Here is a 23,600-nt window from a genome sequence, read left to right as displayed (position 1 = left end):
GACCCCCGGGGCAGGGCCTCTTTTCACCCAAGGGGTACAGTTCGAATAATTTTGGTTGCGGACCATAGGACAATGCTACAAACCAAATATCAAAGGTCTAAGTGTTGTGGTTTCAGACAAGAAGATTTTTAAACTTTTTTTCCTATATAAGTCTTTGTAAAACTTGGGACTCCCGGGGTGGGGCCATATTTGACCCTAGGGAGATAATTTTAACAGTCTTGGTAGAGGACCACTATATGATACTACATACCAAATATCAAATCCCTAGGCCATGTGGTTTTGTACAAGAAAATTTTCAAAGTTTTCCCTATATAAGTCTTTATAAACCATGTGAGGTGGGCCATATTTGACCCTAGGGGGATAATTTGAACAATCTTGGTAGAGGACCACTAGATCATGCTGCATACCAAATATCAATGCCATGTGTTTTGTACAAGACGATTTTCAAAGTTTTCCCTATATAAGTCTATATAAACCATGTAACCCCCGGGGCTGGGCCATATTTGACACTAGGGGGGATAATTTGAACAATCTTGGTAGAGGATCACTAGATGATGCTACATACCAGATATCAAAGTCCTAGGCCCTGTGGTTTTGGACAAGAAGGTTTTTAAATTTTTTCCTTTCAGTTGTCATGGCAACCAGAGTTCTGCATGGAATTCAATTCTTTGAACAATTTTGAAAGGGAGCTACCGAAGGATCATTCCTGTGAAGTTTGGTGTAATTCTGCCCAGTGGTTTTCAAGGAGAATATGTTTTTAGAAATTGTTGACGCACGACGGACGACGGACGTCAAGCGGTCACAAAAGCTCACCTTGTCACTTCGTGACAGGTGAGCTGAAAATGTTTCTTTTATGGAACCAAGAGTTGTCTTTCTAAAAATGCGCTTGTCCTTTATTTTATAAAAAAAACGGCAATTTAATTTTTTTATCTTTATTTGGCAGCAGAATGATACTGTGAAAATAATGCTTTTATTTTGCTTAACAAAGTGAGAAATACAGAGACTGACTATAGACATTTAATCGCTGCAACCGATGATTTGCAATGTCAGAGACAGAACACTAAAGACATCCACAGAAAGACATTCATATTTATATGTTCATGTTTCGTGTGCAGTTAAGTTATATTTACTGTTACATTAAAAACTTATTTAAGGGGGAATGGTACTTTGTCAAAATTTAAGGTTTGCTAATAGTCGTATATACCAAAATAAACTTGAAAATATTTCAAATTTGTATCATCATCTTTTAGAGCGATAAACATGCGTATGACGTTACCATGACGTCGCAAACATGACCCGTTTTCGCGCTTTTTATGTCCGTTAATGGTAGCACTAAAATAGTATAAAACTCGATACTACAAACGTATTGTTGGCGTCAATGCATTAGATTATATATCAAACGACAGAATAAAGCAATTTCTTAGTGATCATTAACATGAAAAGGTATTTTCTATCCGAATTTTCGAAGGAGGTGCGAAAACAGACTTTTGGTTGTTTAAGAAAATTCAGGAAAAAAATCGCTTCTGATCCATTTTGCAAAAAAATGGCCCGTGGAATTTTTGCTAAATTTTTGTATGTAAAAATTCATTATGTTGTTAATGGCTGTGCCAAAATAGAAAAAAGTTCACCGAAGCGTTTTTCTAGTACAGCCGTTTGAATTAGAGCATTGTGACGCAATAAACAACGTCGCTTAAGACATGACGTAAGCACGTGAATATTTACATTATTAGCCTTATTTTTACACCAGTGGCTGCAAAGATGGTGCTCTCCATACATATGTGGAACTATGCTTTCTAGCGCCTGTATTAATTCAGCTTCTCCTTTTTGTTTGTTTTGATTGACAGCGTATGTGAATTTTTTAATGAATGATGATTTCACTTTCTCGGTTAATGATGGACAGGTTCGACTAATCTTTTCAAGTTTATTTCCTACGATCCGTTTTGTATGTGCTGGATCTGAAAATTTTACAATGTCAGAATTTACTTTCTCCAGTCCAGAACTGCTTGCCTATTTATGCAATTGAGCACGAATATCGGGCTCCATAGCTTTTACAGAATTGCTCCAATGTTTTGGCATCTGTGAAGTTGACCATATTTAATTGTTTTCGTGTAAACTTTGATAAGTTTTCACACAGTTATTGTTACTTTCAAACATTACATATGTTGCAACAATATTTGTTACTTATTTATAAACTTGAACCCATATAATAAAACAGTTATTGACTGTTAAGCCATCGGATATGATGTGATATTCAACGGAGGAGGACAATATTGACCTCTTCCAGTGAATACCATAGCATATCCAATGGCTCAAGGGTCAATAATAATATAATTTTCAAAACGAAATTAACATAAGTAATTGACAGAAAACCCTCAATAAAAGTGATGCTCTTTTTCACTCTCACTTGTAGGAAATTATTATACTTATATAGCAGTCATAGATAATTATCACTCTTACGGGTGTGTTAAATTTACATATATGTTATTTTTGTATGTGTATTTATTTTATGTAATAAGTTGCTTTGAAACAAACATAATATTTTGATGGCAAATTTATATTTATAGATAGATTTATTGATAATATTTCTTTAGTACTAATATTAACGAGATTATCCCATTTTTGTTTTCATGCAAAAATATAGCCAAGGGAGACAAACAGATACTGATTAAGTACGGCTGTTATATACATTCTTATTACAGAAACACAAGTTACACAACCTAAAGTATAGATTTATACCAGCATCGTGTTGACTTGTCAGGAAATTATCAGTAGCGCGGTACGCTGACCTCGGAAAAGGGCGCATAACATGCGAGATTGTCGGCTTATATGGAAATTCCAAATGAATTCATATTATTGTCTGTTTTGATTGATAGAATCCTGTTTTACGGCCATTTCAGTATTTCAGTTATGTCAGGCAGGTAGACGAGCTTACTGCCGCTCATTGGCTGTTTTTTTTATTAAAATATAAGCATTTTTAATTTATTAAGACTTATTATACAGCCATTCTATTCAAACTTATTCTTTCTAAAATACGTGTAAAATAAAAGCTCAGTACATAATCAAGGATCGGGAACGGATTTAGCATCTTTTTGAGTGATCGTTTTCTAGTGTATACTGCTAGTTTCTATTTGGACCAACATTGCAAACTTTAATATTTTTTTATTGAATTTTAGGAAAGACAATATTGTGAAACAAGCCACGACGGCATCTGGACGAACATTCATCATTCTATATCGTTATGTCGTCATGTAAACGGAAGGGGCACCTGTCTTTGATGGCATGTTTAAAATTCATAATTTAGTCGTTTCTATTCAGGCTTTTTTCCCCGTCCTGTGCAACAAATAAAAAATAACAGAAATATTTAAATGAAATGAGCCGCGCCTTGTGAAAACCAACATACGGTGGCTTTGCAGTCTGGTCAGGATCCATGCTGTTCGCTAACGGTTTCTTAAATTGCAATAGGCTTTAAAAGCGAACAACATAGCTCCTGACAAGACTGCGCAAGCCGGTCTGGATCAAAGCTAGTCGCAAAGCCACTATGTTGGTTTTTTCATGGCGCGGCTCAAATAACATATGTTAAAACAGGTAGAACGGTAACCATTTATGTAAATGTTTTGACGTGTAATCTTTGCAAACAGTACACGGCGGAATCTTAAAATTCATACGTAACATTCGAATTTTAAAATTTCGTTGTACTGCTTGCAAAAGAAAAATAGCGTATATATATAAACTGTCAATTTTTAGGACTGCCTACGTGGTCTGATTCACTGACATATCTCACTGATGGAGGACTGTAAGTTCGAGCCCCGCTACCGAACATGGCTCTTTATGTGAGAACACTTGGTAGTTTGTGTCGGAGGTTAGGGGTTTAGTACTGGTCGTTCCCAGGAACAATGTTTAAGGAAACTACCCACCGTGCTGTTGAAACGAGCGTAAAAACTTGATTCAGAAAATTAATCAACTTTTTTAACAGTCTTATTACTGTAGTACTTACTTAAATTCTATAAATCTGCCTTTAATTGTATCATTAATACAATTTAAACGAAATTCACATTCGGATAGAACTGTGCGGAAATGTTTGTATTTTAATTATCCTATGCATCTGCAACGTTTATTAAAAAGTGGTTCCGTAAGTGGTTCCGTAAAATGCCATAGCATTTTAGATTTTACATTTTAAAATGTAGTACACTATATTGTTTTGAGTTTAACGCCATTTTTTCAACATTTTCGAGTCCAGAATATACAACTTTGTAATTACTACTTTATTAGAAAAAAAAGGGATGCAAGTTAAAGGTGATTATACTGTCTGCTTGGAGTACAACCTCATAAGAGATAATAGATGGCAAACAATAAGGGTCATTTGTCTGACAGTTAATCAGTCCATTGCGTGGTAGTATCGTCTGAATCGTTTGAACGTCTTTCTATGTCATTTGTTGCATAACGACAGAAATATATCACAAAATAATCTTGACAGAAAATAATCACTTTTTCCAGACATGGGCTTTATCATTTCGCATTTCGCATTTTTTGTTGGTATTTGACTCTGAAAAACAAATCAATACAATTTTATTAGCTCGACTATACGAAGTATAAGGAAAGCTATCCTACTCGACCCGGCGTCGGCGTCTTTTCGCGTCCCAGCCTTGGTTGAAATTTTTTTACACTTTCTCTTTTTTTTTTCAACTTTTCTCTGTAATTACTTGATGGATTTGATTCAAACTTGAAATAGTTATTCCACATCATCTGACATAAGGGTCTTAACTCTGGCACCAATATTTCATGAATTATCCCCCTTTTTACTTAGATTTTAAGGTTAAAGTTTTGATGCACTTTCATTCTATCTCTGTTATTGCTAAATGGATCTGATCCAAACTTAAAATAGTTGTTTAACATCATTACCCACCTCATATGACACAAGAAGCGTAAGTCTGGTACCAATTTTTCTTGAATTATGCCCCCTTTTACTTAGATTTAAAGGTTGATTTTAATGCATTTTCACTATATCTCAGTTATTATGAAATGCATTTGATGCCTTTAAATCACTTCATAGATCATACTAGGTCAGTAAGCAGTACCTAAATCGGTAATTTTCAAATAAAGCTGCTCACTAAATATGTTAGTATTCATCCGTACAAGTTTTATAGAAAAAGAAACTCTCCGGTCGCTACACTCCCGTCGATGTTTCTATTTTCCATAAAACAGTACAAGTTTTATAGTAAAAAGAAACTCTCCGGTCCACGCTCCCGTCGATGTTTCTATTTTCCATAAAACAGTACAAGTTTTATAGTAAAAAAAAACTCTCCGGTCCACGCTCCCGTCGATGTTTCTATTTTCCATAAAACAGTACAAGTTTTATAGAAAAAGAAACTCTCCGGTCGCCACGCTCCCGTCGATGTTTCTATTTTCCATAAAACAGTACAAGTTTTATAGAAAAAGAAACTCTCCGGTCCACGCTCCCGTCGATGTTTCTATTTTCCATAAAACAGTACAAGTTTTATAGAAAAAGAAACTCTCCGGTCCACGCTCCCGTCGATGTTTCTATTTTCCATAAAGCAGTACAAGTTTTATAGAAAAAGAAACTCTCCGGTCGCCACGCTCCCGTCGATGTTTCTATTTTCCATAAAGCAGTGCGAATGAACAGTAACATATACTTAGATGCTGTATAAAACCCGAGTACAGAATGAAGTGTTCTTTTTTGTAAGATTCTGAATGCATAAATACAAAAAGAGTTTCTTAAATTTCATTTTTGAACACCATTATTATCTGAAAAAGGAAAGAAAATATTGAAATTCAGTGCAACACATGACCCAGTTCCTATACAGATCATGTAGAAACTGAAAAATACCTGAACAAGTTTTCCGAAGATCAAATGAAAAAATGAAACTTGCAGAGGGTTAAAACGTCTTAAAAATAAATTAATGAAATTGTGTAGGTTTTCATTCAGCATGGCCCAATTTCTATACAGATCTTGTACACATTAAACACTGCTACTTACATCTGAAAACAAATGAAAAATGTGACCTGTATAGTGTTTCAAAGGTTTTACATTAATTCGATGTCATCGGGTAGGATTTCATCTGACATGACACATATTCTATACAGAGTATGCACTGAAAAATACCATCAGATAAGAAATGAAAAATGAAGTCTGTAGAGTGTTAACAATGTTTTACAATTATTTGTTGTAGTCGGGTATTTTATTACCCGATATAGCTCTGTTTCTATACATATCATGCAAGGGGTGCAAGCCTTCCAGCAAGGTTCAGACAAAAAGTAGGAAACATGTAGGAGTCTTTTTCATTGAAGTATGGAAGGTTTGTTAAAATAGTAGGAAAAGTAGAAAAATTAACGTTAATAAAACTAACAGAATTGCATGTTTTTAAGTCATTTAAAAAGCTTTATGAAGGAAAGATCATCCTACTTTTATGTGCTGTAGTCACATATTAATTCAGTAAAGTTTCTGATTAAAACTTTGAGGTCTGCATTTTTCAGAAAAAATAACACTGCCAGTGAAGCATCAGCTACAGAAATTTTGTTCTGATTCAGGGGCAAAATAGTGAAAATTACACTTAGGGGCAAGGTAGTTAAAATTACACTTTGAATCACTAAGTAGGACTAGTAGGAGGAATTTGCAGGGGAGAGCAGGCTCAATCCCTGATAAAGTTATGGCCCTTGAAAGTGATAAAAAAAACTTAGAAAATTAGCCTTAATAGCCAAATAAGACTGACAGTCATTGATTATCTGCCCCTATTGACCCTGTTAGTACAGAAGTGATACTAATACATACATGTATCGGTAGAGGCATAATAGGGCTACCACATACTAAAAGTTAGAACCCTTATCTCAACCCCTGAAGTTATAGTCCCTAGAAGGTGATATAACACTTACAAAATGATATGACCCTAGGTCATTGATTATCTCCCCTTGTTGACCCCATCGGTACACCAAGGGCATACATTGACTTATATGGGGATAATAGAACTACCACATACTGAAAATTCGAACCCCAAAATCAACCCCTTGGAAAGTTATGGCCCTTGAAGGTGGAAAATGAGCCATTATAGCCAAATATGACTTACAGTCATCTCCCCCTGCTGACCTCTTCGGTACACCAATTGGTACCGTTGCATACATGGATCAATCTGGGGGTAATTCGGGGGGAATAGGTATACAACATCCTGAAAGTTCTAACCCCTTCCTCAACCCCTTGGGAAATTATGGCCCTTTGAAGGTAAAAAAATATTTATAAAATGAGCCATAATTGCCAAATATTACCGACAATCATTGATTATCTCCCCCTGCTGATCCCGTCGTACATCAGGGATACTGTTGCATACAGGAATAGTAAGGGGGAGGGAGTAATAGGCCCACAACATACTGAACGCTCTAAAAGATTCCTCAACCCCTGACAATGTTATGCCATAAATCAATAGAAAGCAGTACAGTCACTTTGACCTATGACTTCTGACGACCGGGTTCGAGCCGGACTCTGTCACGGGATTGTAGCCTGGCAAGTCCAAAGGTACCTCTAGCAGAACCGCTAGCACAACTGGTTGTGAGGTTAGACCCTTCCCAACATGTCCCTCTATTTAGCTACATATAGCCAAAATAGCGCTAAGTCCGATAAAATAGTGCCAAGTTCGAACTTATATTTCAAACAGATCAACCGGAGGATTTAGGCTGAATCCTTTTTTGGTCCATTACGCGAAGGCCTAACCTATCATTTACAAGTATTTGTATATTAATATCTCTAGTAAAACAATTTCTACAGCCTGCAGAAGTAAACAAAAACAGGCATTTTGAGTCGTGGAGATATACCCCCTGTATGACATTTGACCTTTGACACGTACAGTCGGACGATCATTTAATTCTTTTATGATACATGATTATTTAGCTTCTATCTCAAGCTACACGAATAAAGCCTTTATAACTTATGTATTTGAGCGACAGAAATAAAAAATATAGTTAGGGGATTTTTCAAAAGGTAAAAATACCCATATCTATTTCCAACGAATTTGCCGTTGGATAAGTATTGAAACTATTTTGTTCCTTACTTTTTAAACGTTATTTTGTGTTAATATCTCACTCCATTAATTTTCTACAGCTTGTTGAAGTTGAATAAATTCGCAAGAAGGAAAGCCATGAAAACAAAAGAATTTAGAGTTCTACTGTAATTGTATATTATCTAAAACGCGTACGGGCGAACGGATTTTGCTCGGAATGGTTTTAATCGATAAAGGTAACGTCTAGCTACAGGTAACATCTAGTTATAGGCCTTTTCAGCTCCTATTTAATATATTTTCTGCCATAAAATACATGAAAACGGAGATCTTACGGGCATCATTTTAGGGTCCGCGAGATGGTACCGAACTTCGAGCTGGTCCGACCCAAGCAGCCAATCCTTCAGACACCTTTACTGAATAGTACCGTAAAAGGGCTTTTAAGACCTGTTAACTGCTTAGGTAAATATCAACGCATTTCGAAAATGTTTAAGTTTAAAATTAAGGTTTTTTGTTGTTGTTTTTTTTTTTGCAAAAAAGTGCAATTTTTTTTTGTCTATTACTTCATCATTGTTTGGCTTATAATTATGTTTTTATACCCATTTGAAGCCTCAAAGTAAAATCCCCGGGTATAGTATTCTGACAAATTTGTAGGTATTGAACTTTTATACACAATATGGTCTTAACCCGACATGGAACATCAATTAAGCCAAGATTTGACCTCTAAATGATAAAAAAAATGTGGCCATAGGATTAGCGTGCCATTGTTTATATTACGTAACATTAAGGGGAGCGTATTATATTGTATGTTGCACTTATCGCCCCTTACCCAATGACCATAAACCCTACCCCTAAGGTCCAATAACCTTTGTCAAAATTAGGTTGGAGGATATTTTTCGTAAGTGGGGGACATATTCCACCTATTGGGGGTCGTAGGGTGGGGGCGGGGGCATGGGGCATTGGACATTTTCCATATGCCGGTAGACGTATTCCACAAAAATATATCCCTTAAACTTATATTTGTATATATTTCCGATACTATTAAGATATATTTCATTTCGGGTTGTTTTCAAATGTGAAACCTAATTGTTGGGCGGAAAACTATATAACCCCACATTTTCTGTAGAAAAGATTTAGTGCCGATCGTCTTTTTTTTTTTCTTCTTCTTCGTAATATTATTTAAAATTTTAAGAATGAGATATTCACATACATTATATAAATGTATATTTCAATCATAGGAATGCCGATAAAGAACCTGATTAATGATGCTGTTGTTGAGTTATTATTAATAACGGAATTATAACGATCGACACGATTTTCTTCCCATAGAATTGTGTATGATAACACTAAATTAGACGATAATGATACTAATTTACGATGTTTTTATTATTTGATCATCATCATCAGTGGAATGATTACCATCGATTCTAAGACCTTTCCATAGAAATTGTGGGGAGTTAGATAGACATCCATCCCACAAAACAGGTTTCACATTTGAAAACAACCCGCATCTGGAAAATGCCGTTTTATTTAAGATATATTCACTGAAATGAATAATTGTAAAAAAAAAAAAAAAACTTAGTGACAACTAGACTTAAGCTGGCTCCTATTTGTGATAATGAAAATAGTAAAAAGTATGAAAGATACTTATTAGAAAATAACATTGGTAAAAGAAGTACCAAGATAACATAGCAGGAAAATCGATAAAATGAAGATGATATTACTGTTTTAATAGTATTTTCATATACTAGTAAAGCCCTGTAGGACCACATTCGTAAAAGATCGCATTTGTAACAGATTTCGTATGTATGCGATCGCATTCGTAACAGGTAAAATGAATGTGTTTGTCCAGTATGGGGGTTGACATGAGAAGCACATATGTATCATGTTGAGTTTTATACATTAACTACAAATGTTCAATCAGTTGGTTGTCCTCGCAACATCATTAAATGACTGCCATAAGCACCATCACAAGCTAGCGCCGTCGCTGTCGACGTCAGTGACGTCATAAAATTATTTGAGCCGTATCATGAGAAAATGGGCCTTCGGGAATCTTTGAGGCTTTGCGACCAGTGTGATCCCAGATCAGCCTGCGCATCCGCACATGAATCAGAGGTGGAGGACGAATTATTGCAGACACAATGTATTTTATCAAATCGTCATGGAGAACATACGCCCCGCCCGGGGATCAAACCCATGACCCCGCGTTCCATAGACCAAGGCTCTCTCTACTGAGCTAAGCGGGCGGGCTTCAATATCATGCGTATTATATAATGTGCTGACAATGTTTAAACCTTTTTTAGTTATATGTATATTTTCATCATTACTACCGGTATATTGAATTTTTATTTTCAGATGCATAATGTTAGAAAAAAACGGCATTTTAACCAATCTGTGTTCTATTTTGTAAAGACAAATCATACAATTTGGAACGTTTATAAAGGACATCGGACATTATGCTAGGGATTTTGCCCTAAGTTCAATGCTATTTCTTGACTTCAGTAGCTGAGAGTTTTATATAACAGCTTCAAATACTGATAAATAAGTTATATTCCCATCAAACTGTCACAAAAAATAGTTTTATTTTATATTCGTTTTCTTGAAATTCGAGTAGTTTGTAACTAAGGGTCATATTTTTGAAAAATTTAAAATGTGTATTTTTAGTTAAAATAAGCATTGGTATTTAAGGTATGTCTACTATGAAATATTTTAACACAATAAATAAACTGATACCATGCAGATTATCAGTTTTATTGACATTTTTGAAAATAAACGAAACGGAAAAAATAAAAGTTGAACAAAACTTTTGGTCCCTAACCGTACTTCAGTTATTTCCACCCGAGTGCCCATGATAACACTGATGCATTGATCATATCCTATTGTTTGTTTTCTATACATCTATTGCTATACTGTATTTATACACATGTACAATACTGACCGGGCATTATGTGGAGGATTATAATTGAATACATGCAGTGGTGTAGCTGGCCATACATTTGCGTAGTTGGTCTTTTTCAGTTGAAACGGAGGGGTGCAGGAGACTGCCTATTCCACTACAGGTTCAGGGATGCCTTACGTTTAGCATTTTATATCATTGGAACAGAACTTCACTAGCTAGTATCAACATTTATATAGATATTCTTGGTGTGTCTGTGTTAGTTCTTTGAGGTCCTTACTAGTATTTCGGTTGGCTTTGAAATAAAATTCTGACGTGTGAGCGAATTGATGTTAATTCTGGGGATGTCAGTGTTAGTTCTGGGCGAGTCAGTATTAGTTCTATGGGTGTAAGTGTAAGTTCTGGAAGCAACTAGGTTAGTTAATGAGATGGTGTCTGGTGCAGTTCTGTTAGGGTATAGGATGCTGGATCGAATAAAAGCAAATGTTGCTCTTAAAATGCATTCTAGGTTCGCTTCAATTGTGTCCTACAAAAGGTAAAAATATTACACCTAAGTGGCACTATCCCCATAGAAGTTCGTCTGTATTTCTTTGTCATGTTTACGTTGAAGACACATATGTAATATGTCGAAGCCACTTGCTTGGTTCTTGACTTACGACAGATGCAGTTGTCTCAATCCTGGTGACACTCAATCGACGGACTTAGACTGTCAAGAGGTAACAGATCTGATTGAAAAAATCATAAGATATACTTACAAGGATCTGTCTGCTTTCTAGCTTCACTTTCTATGTCCCCTGTTTATTCAGTTTAGTGTTTTCTGTGCTTGAAATATTTACAAAAATGAATAAAGCTGTAGATATGTAAGGTTTAGGAAACACATGCAATAAGTGTCAAATATTTATATAAAAATTTATTTGCTGACACCCTGTAGGTAGTTTTTTTTCAATCTTAAACACTTTCCCACCTGTGACCAAGTGCCATTTTTGCAGCATACGTATATAATAATTATTTACAAAGGCAAGTGAACTATTTTGTTGCGCCACTGGTGGGAAAGATGTTTAAAACGTAAACATGATTTATGTTCATATTTTAATAGAAAAGAGAATGAGAAATGTCTACAAAGTCTCAAGTACTTGTAAAATGAAGTCGTATTTATCAAGAAATGGTCTTCAACTATCGTAACTATGCAATTTCAGAAGTCTATCCCTATGTAACTTTTTCCTTAATCGGATAGGCAATCTGAATAGGAAAATGTCCGAGGTCCTTCATGGAATGGCCTCTTGTTGATGTTTAACGTGCCATATCCAGTATGAATCAGAGATAACATAACAGATATGGAAGCTGTATATGCCATGTTTTATTTCATGAACACTCTATGAGATATCTACATCGAGTGATATATTGTCTCCTCTTTTGTGCTAACTGGGTATTTGATTTAAGTTGAGATAGTAAAATAATACTGTTTGGGAAAAAAGAGGATAAAAATATACAGTTTCGACTTAAATAACTATCAATCTATCAAGTCTTTAAACTACATGATTGTCAGTAGATCTGCCTATATTTTTGTTAAAACAATTACTTTGAACTATAAAAGAAAAGTAATAAAATTATTCATAAGATATGAGAGAGGGAGTGAGAGAGGAGAAAGAAAGAAGAAATGGAGAGAGAGAGAGAGAAAGAGAGAGAGAGGGAGAGAGAGAGAGAGAGCGAATGGAGTTTGAATGAGATATGAAAAGGAAAGAAATGGCAAGTAGAAGAACAGAATCTTCTCCAAGTTCTTCTCACCTTGACTGCACCAAACATATTAGGTTAGTTTTACCTTTTCAAGAAAAAGGAGTTGATAAATATTTCATGCATTTTGAAAAAAATAACAGAAAATCTTATATGGCTTAAGGAAAATTGGAGACTTCTTTTAAAGTGTTTAATTGACAAAGCCCGTGAAATTTATACACAGGTGTCTGTAGAACAATGCTCAAAAGACTTAATCTTGAAAGGTTAAATGAGTTCGTTCCTGAGGCTTACAGGCAAATAATATCGAAATTGTAGAAAGGATTCTTACCAGACCCTTGTTGAATTTTCCCGAGTTAAAGAGCAGGTATTTGATAGGTAGTGTACATCAAAAGAAGACAGGTACTGGTTATGATAAACTGAGGCAGCTAATAATAACTGAAATTTTTAAAAAGTGTATTGACACCGAGGTCAAGACTTTCTTGGATGGAAAACAGGTTGAAAATTTAGAAGGGGCTGCTAGATTGGCTAATGATTATACTTTAACTCATAAAATTACCTTCAACAAACCAAATTATGTCAACAAGAAACCCTTTTGTTCTCAAAATAATTTTAGGTTCTCATCAGGTAATAATTCTAATGCAGGAAGTTCCCAAAAATAACAAAAATCAATGTAATAGACCTGCTGAAAAACCCTACTTGCAAGAAACCTGGACACGTTATCTGATGTGTCCCAATTTTGTAGGTCTAGTCACACATGTCAAATGGTAGGCAAACCTAATGAGAAAATACCGAAGGCACATCTTCAGCCAATATGAACTTTTCTGTTTGGCGCCATATAACCTATACTGTGTTGGTGCGCCGTAAAACCCAAATAAATAAATAAATAAATGAACTTTTCAGTAGTATCTTAGTTGACTGCGTCGGTCCGTTGCCTAAAACCAAACCAGGAAACCAGTATTTTATTTTTACAGTTATGTGTGCTTCAACAAGATTGCCTGAAGCTATTACTTTAAGAAACATTTAAGTCAAATAAATTGTTAAGGCTTTGACTAAATTTGTTCACATTTGTTGGTCTCTCAAAAATCGGTGCAGTCTGCCCAAGGTTCTAATTTTATGTCTAAAATATTTCAACATCTACTTTATAACATAGGTATAAAACAATACAAATCTTCAGCCTATCGTCCAGAGAGTCAAGGTGCCTTGGAAAGATTTCATCAAACATTGAAAAATTGATAAGAACATATTGATTTGATACAGAGAAGAACTGGGGTGAAAGGATACATTTATTGCTATTTGCGGTCAGAGATGCTGTACAAGAATCACTTGGCTTCAGTCCATTTGATTATTGTTTGGTCATATGTCTGTGGATCTTTAAAATTACTTAATTAGATTTTTTTTCTGAAGTTCTTTAAATTTTCTACAGTATGTCTCTGTTGACAAAAGCTTTTGAATTGACATGTTCAAATTTTCTATTTTCCTCAAAAGAAAATGAAATCAAGATATGAGCAATGCGCTGAAGAAAAAAAATTAAACCAGATGATAGAGTTTTGGCACTTTATCTATCCCTGGTAAACCATTGCAAGCTAGGTATTATGGTCCGTATACTGTTGAAAAGAAGTCAAGTTACCTGAATTAGATTATTAACACTCCTGGAGCCGCAAGCAAAAACAGCTATGTAATATAAATATGTTAAAAGGATACATTTATGAATAGCACTGCCCCACATCCAGTTAGTGTAAGTTTACCTGTTAGTGAGGAAATTGAAAATTCAACTGAATGTGATATTGAATATGATAACAGCACTGTCCATGGTCAAATAAAACTTCAAAATTCAGACATTCTACAACACCTGGATGAAAATCATTCTCATTTGGAACCTCAACAAAGAAACAGCTGAAACAATTTATACATGAATATGAACATTTGTTTCCAGACGTACCTACTAGATCTTTCATGACATTGAACTTACAGATTCTACTCCAATCAAACAACATCCATACAGAATGAACCCTACAAATCAGAAATATTTAAAAAAAGAAATTAAATATTTGTTGGATAATGATTTTATTGAACCAAGTAACAGTTACTGGAGTTCTCCATGTAGTCTTGTTCCAAAACCTTACAAATCTTGTCGGTTGTGTGCAGAATCTGGGAAAGTTAACAGCGTCACAAAAAAAAAGAGATTCATTTCTAATACCTAGAGTAGATGACAAGGATTTCTTCAAAAGAGTCAGTGAAGCAAAGTTGACAATCAATTCAAAGAGTGAATTTTGTAAAGTTTGTGTTAGCTTCTTAGGTGATGTTGTGGGACAGGGTCAAGTAAATTCTACTAATGCTAAGTTTGAATCAATCTCTGATTTTCCAGTTCCAACCAATAAAAGACAGCTTATGCGTTTTCTCGGTATGGCTACATGTCATAGAAAATTTTGTCAACAGATTTCTTTAATTGCTGAACCCTTAACCAATTTACTTACTAAAATGTCCAAATTTATCAGGAATGACAAATGTCAAAAATCGTTTGAAAAATTGAAGGCCATACTAAAGTGTGATCCAGTTCTTTCGGCACCAGAGTTTGAAAAAAAAAGCATTTAAGTTAGCAGTAAATGCTAGTGATATTGGTGCTGGTGGGGTATTGCTACAAGAAGATTACTCTGGAATTAACAATCCGGTCTGTTATTTCTCAAAGCAGTTAACATCAGAGAAATTACATAAAATTTAGCCTGGTGACTCATATATTTTTAGCCATTTTCATTCTCACAATACAATTATTCATACACAAGAAAATAGGAAAGAATTCTATGAAACAGTTTTTTTTTTCTTCAAAATTATAAAAAAAAGATTCTTCACTATGGTTATTTTTATTGAAAATAGTTCACGAAAGTGAATAGGAAACAAGATTTATGCTTCATTTGTACCCATTATTGTAAGGATATAGTATTACAAATATTACTATGATATCTAATAAGTATATAATGAAATCTGTAAAAAGAATCAACCTTATTGTGCTGTCTTGATGTATATTTTGGTTGGTATTTATAAAAAAGCAGAAAATTATGAAAATGTTGATCGCTGGCAGTTTCAGCAACAGTAGGTGTGTTCAAAACAATTTTTCACAAAAACAAGCCTGGTGACCCATTGTTTTTATTTGTTCATTGTTTTCAGCACGAAATTTCCTATCATATATATGTGGATTTGAAAAAATTCTATCAAAGGAATAAAACTATAGGAATTCTCTTTAATAGCAGTATAAATATCAGGTAGAAATTCTATTCAGTGTCACCATAAGAACTACATTTTCTTTAATATCTAGGACGTGAATATTATGGATTGCTATTTTATAGGGATCTAATATATAAAGTTGTGACAAAGGCATGCGCGATAAATGCCTCACCTATGTTAAAAAAAATTATCAGATTTGACGGTGATATACCTATACTACACATACATATTGATAGTCAGGCTATATTTCTTAATTTTAAAGTTAGTGTGTCCGGTATATTCTTTTTGTATGAAATCTAACAAACGATTTACTGGAGTATCTCTTTGCAGTGTTATATTTTCTTTAGTCTATGCATATAGTTATACATTTGAGTCACTGTATGGAAAAGCTGATACTTATTGTCATGTACTGAGTTACAGACAAGTTTCAGTTCAACAAGACTTGAACTCTTTACCTCTGTAAGTTTTTAAAGTCTGACATGGTACTCACTTTATTTTAAGGACATCGATACAATTATTTTGGATAGATATGTTTTCTCTTTTTCACAGTTTTACAACTGTAAATATTATTAGAATTATAAAATTTTGTTAAATCTGTTGCATTGTTAACTCAGTGTTTTGTAATTGAAATATCTACCAACATGAAGAATAGATATCGGCCAAATGTCTGGCAGGGATACATTAATGTTCCTTGTAATCAAACTTCCTACTTTGGAATATTTTTTTGTAGTTTCAGCTTTATTTTGTAACATTATTTCCTTTCATATAATGATGGGATAAGACCATTTGATTGGTTTCTCATTGAGCAGGCTCACAAAAAATCTCAGTTTTGATTTTTTGATGAGGCTTCACTTTCAGGGATGTTCAAAACAAATCCATTTTATTTTGAAGAAAGATTTGTTTCTCCAAATTTTTTATTTGTTTATTATACCTGAAGGGTTTACATCATTACATGTACCCATACACATGCACACACTGAAATTTACAGTATCATTTTTGCCATCTCTTTTCAGGTAGTTAATGAGGTTGAAATCATATTTGAATATGATTGGTCAAATGTGTCCAAGCTGGACTCTGATTGGCGCCATTATTACAATATGTTGTCTGCAGGTTGAAGGAAAAGAAGGTAAGCTATAAGTCGTACATTACCAATTCCAGTCCTAGGTAAAACAATTTAGTTTGGAGACCAATCTCGGACCAGGTGAAACAATTTAGTTTTGAGACCATTCTCGAACCAAGTGAAACACTTGTTTGGAGACCAGTCTCGATTCAGATGAAACAATTTAGTTTGGGGACCAGTCTCTAACCAGGTGAAACAATTTAGTTTGGAGACCAGTCTCGAGCCAGATGAAACAATTTCGTTTGGAGATCAGTCACGAAGTTCAAGCTTCTGAGTGGTTGTTTCTGACCATACTTTTGAGATTTACCAATGACAGGTCTTCATTCCTAGATTGGTCTTTAAAGTCAGTTTTCCTGGAATTGTTTCATAAGTTAAATCCCTAGGGTTCATTATGATACAGCTAAGTTTGAAGAGAAGTCTTTAAAGATTTGTTTGTTTGCTTGTTTTGGGTTGAAAGCCGTTTTAACAGTGTTACGGTTATGTAACGGCGGACAGGTATCCTAAACATTGTTCCTAAATTCTGTACCAGTACAAATCTGTTCTCCGCAAGTAACTGCCAACTTCTCCACATGAATCAGAGGTGGAGGACAAATGATTTTAGACACAATGTCTTTTGTCAAATCGTCATGGAGAACATACGTCCCGCCCGTCTTTAAAGAACTTTAATATGTGATAGGTTGATTCTCAGAGCACATTTATTGAATTAACCACTCACTGAGTCTAGTGGTTCGTAAAGTGTTATAATTCCAAGGTTTCTTGTCCAGACTTTCAAAAACCTATCAATTCAATTTATTTCAAAATACCTTAACCATAAAATATTACATTCCTGTGTCATTGTTAATGTGTAAAATTCATAAAACTTGAAGCATCCATCGTTTATATAAACTTTGTTATGCACCACAAAACTTGTGTAAAATGAACGACATTGCTACAACTACATTGTTAAAACAACACAAAACAATGAATTTTGAATGTCCCATTTACTTAGCAAAACAGTTTTAATTAGGTAAAAAAATAATCACAGACATAAATAAAAATATGTCATGTGTAGGACAAAAGAAAAAAGTTCTGTTACAGTTTCATAATGCTTTAAAAGGTGTAACCTAACTCAACTTTGTTCAGGAAGAGATGTTAGTGGATGGTCCAGTCTGCACCATCCTGCATCAACAGTTTTGCTTATATATATCATCTCTTCTGTTATTAATGGTTAGAATTTCACCAAACTTGCCCTTTAGCATCCATGTATGGATCTCTCAAGTTTAGGAGCTGCTGGAGCTTAAAGTAGAAACAAAATTGAAACTACTTCTTCTTCATGTTCTTCATGGTAGATCTTTGCCAAACTTCAGGTCTATAATGTCCTTGTATGATCCTCTCTCAGATTTGTCTCATTTTCTCCTTCTTGGCCAATTGCCTCTATGCCTTACAGCGGAATTGTTGTTGTATCAAATGACAATATTTTATAATTAAAATTTTTCAGATACTCAAGTATTCTCCTATTTAAGTGTTAATAACGACAGGATCTTAAGAAAGCTATAGTTAATGCCCTTCCTTGGGTGACAATATACTAGTTCAGTTCCTTCTTTATTTCATATAAACAATATGATATTGACACCTTATTTTCAGTACTTTAGAGAATTTCATTGATATAAAAACCATACTTACATAGCTAGTTAGTATAACATGCCTTCTTACCAAAAAAAAAAAAAAAATAAATAAATAAATAAATAAAAAAAAATATTGAAATGTTATGTTACATATAAGAAAGATACACTCTGAATATGCGCTTATAAAATGCTATTAAGCATTACATGCATGTATTCATTTTCTCAATGAATGTAACTAAAACCTGGAAATTCACAGCGAAAGTGATTTTCTCAATGCAAAAAAAAGCAATTAAAATTAGTCGAACTGCCACATCCTTATGTGCCTCGTAATAACATATTTAATGGACAACATGAAATTACATGTACATATTATTGCCCTGTTTTCTGAGAGGATTGTTAAGTTTTGTTATTTTTAATAGTTGCTGGTTTGTTTTTCTGTTACTTTTACTTACTGTAACAAGCAATTGTTACCCTTTAACGTAACAGAAATTGAGGGCTATGGAGTTGTTTTAGGACAGACTAGAACCTAAAATTATGTTATGATTGAAAACTATCCTGTATTTCTTAATAACAAAATATTACCAGTTTGGAAATTTAACATTTGAAGGATTTACTTTAAAATTAAGGAATTAAAAAGTTATATTTGAAGAGAGGATTTATAATCTTTGGATATACAGTGTAGAGATATGAAAACGCAAAAAAACATATGCCAGAATTTAATTTTTACTACAAAAAGCACCCCCTTGAAATGTTCACATACACAACTAGGCTTTTGATAAAGCTTTTTTTTTTACTAGCAGTGTCATTAAACATTATACAATGTGGACCTGTGACGAAGTTTGTAAAGCCCTTTCCTTTTTATGGAACAGCATTCACATAAGATTTGGCATTGCAGTTTTTGGACAAGTAATTGGTATTTCCCATAGGAACAAATTGTGCACCCTATGTCGCAGATTTGTTTATATATTGGTTTGAAAGAGACTTTATGTTGAGCCTTTCTCCAGATACGCAGGCAGACATTATATCTGCATTTAATAATACATCACGCTATCTAGATGATATTCTTAATATGGATAATCCGTTTCTGGTCAGTTGGTGGATACTATTTATCCTAGGGAGCTTCAGTTAATTAAAACTAACAATTCGGATACTGATGCTTTGTTTTTAGATTTACATCTCTCTATTTATGATAATTTTATACATACCAACATTTATGACAAAAGGGGTGATTTTAATTTTAGTATTGTGAATTTTCCCCATTTGGATGGGGATTTACCTCAGGCTACATCTTATTGGGTATATATTTCTCAATTAATTCGGTTTGCCAGAGCATGTAGTCATGTCAAGGATTTCAATGAACGCAATCAATATATTACAAGTAAACTTCTTCAGCAAGGCTACCGTTATTACAAATTGCGTAAATATTTTGCTAAATTTTACTATCGTAATTTTGATTTAGTTTTAAAATTCAATAGTAATTTAAAGACACTTCTGCGAGAAGGTATCTCAAAACCCGTTTTATGGTGATGTGGTTTACAAACTTCGAAAGATATTTGGTCATGGTAATTTTCCAACTGTATTTTGGTAGTATTATAAAACGTTTTATTAAAGGGATTATGACCAATATGTTTTGAGGCATACCGCATGTTTAGTTTTCAACCCGTTTACAGTTGGACACTACGCTTCCCTCTTTGACTGTATCTGACGGAAGAGGGAGAGGACTCTATGATAAGCAGTTTTTAAATCCCAGCAGGACTTAACTGTTTTAAGACCTGTCTTACGGCCTGTTTCGGCGGGCCCTTAAAGTGTTTCTCTTGTTGCACTGTCTTCTGCAAAGACATTGAGTATATACGTTTTAGGTTCTTAAGGTTTGCTTTTATATATATTCATACAGGAGCATTTTTGTGTTTTTCATGCCATGCCTTTTTGTTTCCATTACGTGTGTTAGAGATTCACCTGGCGGGGATTACTTTTATTTACACTGCCCCGTGTCTTTGGAACATGGTGGGGGTAAGAGTGAGGTTGGATGCGCACCATAAACCGGTTTAAGCTCCGCAGTGGTGTTTTTGCCACTGATCGTTCCAAGGCGGTGCCCCACTGTGTTCCTTTATTTGTTCGTTTTGTCCTCGAGTGTTTGCTTTATATGCGAGTGCTTGCGTGCGTGCGTGCGTGTGTGTGTGTGTGGCTGCGGGGAGGCTGCGTTTTTAGAACATGGCATTCCCTGTTTGATATTTTCTTTGCTTTTTTTTTGGTACTGATCATTCCTTAGTTTTACAGTCAGTTGTGCTGATTATATTTAAACACAATGGGGATAGAGTATCGAGGTGCGTATGTGCTGAACATTTCAAGGTGATGCTTTTTGTAGTAAAAATATATTCAGGCGTATGTTTGTTGCGTTTTAATATCTCGTCAGTGTACTAACATACAGTTTTGTTTTGTGGATAAATTGGAATTATTACTATTTGGATTGCAATTTGACCAGGGCAGGATTTGGACTATTCTAACTCAGAAGATTGGATTTTACGGCTATTTGACATTTTTAAGGTATTTGAATTGTTACTTTTATAAATAAAATTTTGTTACTGTTAATAGTTGCTGGTTTGTTTTTCTGTTACTTTTACTTACTCTTACAAGCAATTGTTACCCTTTGACGTAACAAAAGTATCTAAGTGTTGCAAAGGGTTATTTTAGTTTAAATAATTACTCTGAAAAACAATCTTTCAAATTTACTAAACAAATTCTGAAAAATATACATGAAAAATGATAATGAAAAATGAAAGGGAGGAACCCAGCAATAAATTATGTTAATAAAAGTGAAAGGGAGGTAAGGAGTAATAAATAATTGTAATAAATAGAAGTAAGGTAATTAGCAATTAAAGATTGTAAGAAATGAAGGAGAGACAATCCACAATCAAACGTTTAAAAATGGGAAATTATACAATACAATATATCGAAGTCGTAAGTAATAAGTGCTTACAAATTCTAAGCAAAATAGTACCAGCTTTATGATGCAGTAATAGATACAAAGAATTGTTTGCATTGAATTATTATGTCTCCCCTATACATGAGGGACACATATTGTTTTTGCCTTTGCCGTCCTTCCGTCCATTCGTCCGTGCCTCTAAACTGGGATAACGGGCCATTTTAGTAGCCAAGAGGTGACTAGAGGGCCGTTTATAAACAAGGGGTCATGGCCCTTTGTTTTTTGCTGTAAATGAGTCACAGGGCCTCAGGGAAGGTAAAAAATGTGTTTTCAAGAAATGGCCCATTACACAATATGTCCGAAACTAGGGGGGAAGACCCTTAAGGGGTCATTTTGGTCGATCAGCAGATTATTGGGGGCCATTGTTGACCCTTGTTGGCCCCTTAAAAATGGCTGTTTGCCCACTAAACGAAAGTAGTGGACCGTCCGTCTGCATTAAGCTTGTCCGGTTTTCACAGGTTGAGCTGCTGGCCGGATTTCGACAAGACTTCATAGGAATGATCAGTACCAAGCCTAGTAGTGTATATCGCCGGCATGTTCCCCTTCGTTGCACAAAATGGCCGCCAGAATTAAAAATCTAGAAAAATCTTGTCTAGCTTTCACAGGTCAAACTACTGGCTGGATTCCGACGAAACTTCGTAGGAGTGATCAGTACAAAGCCTAGTTATGCATATCGCCGACGTGCACAGAATGGCCACAAGAGCTAAAAATAGCAAAATCGTGTCCGGCTTTCACAGGTCAAACTGCTGGCCGGATTTTGACAAAACTTCAAGGAGTGATCAATGCTAAGCCTAGTTGTGCATATTTCTGGCACGTTCCGCTTCGCTGCACAAAATAGCCGCCAGAGCTAAAAACGGAAAAAATATTGTCCGGCTCGCACAGGTCAAACTGCTGGCTGGATTTCGACAAAACATCACAGGATTGATCAGTACCAAACCTAGTTGTGCATATTGCCGGCACGTTCTGCTTCGCTGCACAAAATGGCCGACAGAGCTAAAAATAGAAAAAATCTTGTCAGGCTTTCACAGGTCAAACTGCCGGCTGGATTTCGATAAAACATCACAGGAATATTCAGTACCAAGCCTAGTTGTGTATATCGCCGGCATGTTCCCCTTTGTTGCACAAAATGGCCGCCAGAATTAAAAATCTAGAAAAATCTTGTCTAGCTTTCACAGGTCAAACTACTGGCTGGATTTCGACGAAACTTCGTAGGAGTGATCAGTACAAAGCGTAGTTATGCATATCGCCGACGTGCACAAAATGGCCGCAAGAGCTAAAAGTAGCAAAATCTTGTCCGGCTTTCACAGGTCAAACTGCTGGCCGGATTTTGACAAAACTTCAAGGAGTGATCAGTGCTAAGCCTAGTTGTGCATATTTCTGGCACTTTCCGCTTCGCTGCACAAAATGGCCGCCAGAGCTAAAAACGGAAAAAATATTGTCCGGCTCGCACAGGTCAAACTGCTGGCTGGATTTCGACAAAACATCATCAAACCTAGTTGTGCAGCACGTTCTGCTTCGCTGCAAAAAAATGGCCGCCAGAGCTGAAAATAGAAAAATCTTGTCAGGCTTTCACAGGTCAAACTGCTGGCTGGATTTCGACGAAACTACACAGGAGTAATCTGTACCAACAATACTTGTACATATCGCTGGCACGTTCCGCTTCGCTGCACAAAATGGCCACCAGAGCTTAAAATCTTGTCCGGCTTTCGCAGTTCAAACTATTGGCCGGATTTCGACAAAACTTGACAGGAGTGATCAGTACCAAGCCTAGTTGTGCATATCGCCGACACGTTCCCCTTTGCTGCACAAATTGGCCGCCAGAGCTAAAGGTATACATAGGGGGGAGACATATGTTTTTGAGAAGAAAGAATAAAACACCTTCCAGTTAACATGCTGTGAAATCACTTGTTTTTGTAATACACCCATGTTTAATAAGTAGGGAACAAACCTTCTGTGCAAAAAGGTGATACGTTTGAATTTGCGATGTTTGGCATTTTAGAACTAATTACTTAGCTTGTGATTCATATTGAGAAGTTTTTAAGTTACT

At 35.1% G+C, this 23,600-nt stretch overlaps 1 protein-coding gene across 5 annotated transcripts in view; it reads left to right on the top strand.

Annotated features, from left to right (window-relative positions):
• Nucleotides 1-23,600, top strand: part of LOC123557773 (epidermal growth factor receptor-like) — a 122,130-nt gene that overhangs the window by 10,917 nt on the left and 87,613 nt on the right. For all 5 annotated transcript variants that reach the window (XM_053544130.1, XM_053544131.1, XM_045349459.2 and 2 more), the window contains exon 2: nucleotides 16,860-16,972. In XM_053544130.1, coding sequence (XP_053400105.1) covers nucleotides 16,867-16,972 — 106 coding nt within the window. In that variant the 5' untranslated portion in view covers nucleotides 16,860-16,866. The remainder of the gene's footprint in view (nucleotides 1-16,859; nucleotides 16,973-23,600) is intronic.

This window comes from Mercenaria mercenaria, chromosome 5 (assembly GCF_021730395.1).
Source record: "Mercenaria mercenaria strain notata chromosome 5, MADL_Memer_1, whole genome shotgun sequence".
NCBI lineage: Eukaryota > Metazoa > Mollusca > Bivalvia > Venerida > Veneridae > Mercenaria > Mercenaria mercenaria.
This window is presented reverse-complemented; position numbering and strand designations above follow the sequence as displayed.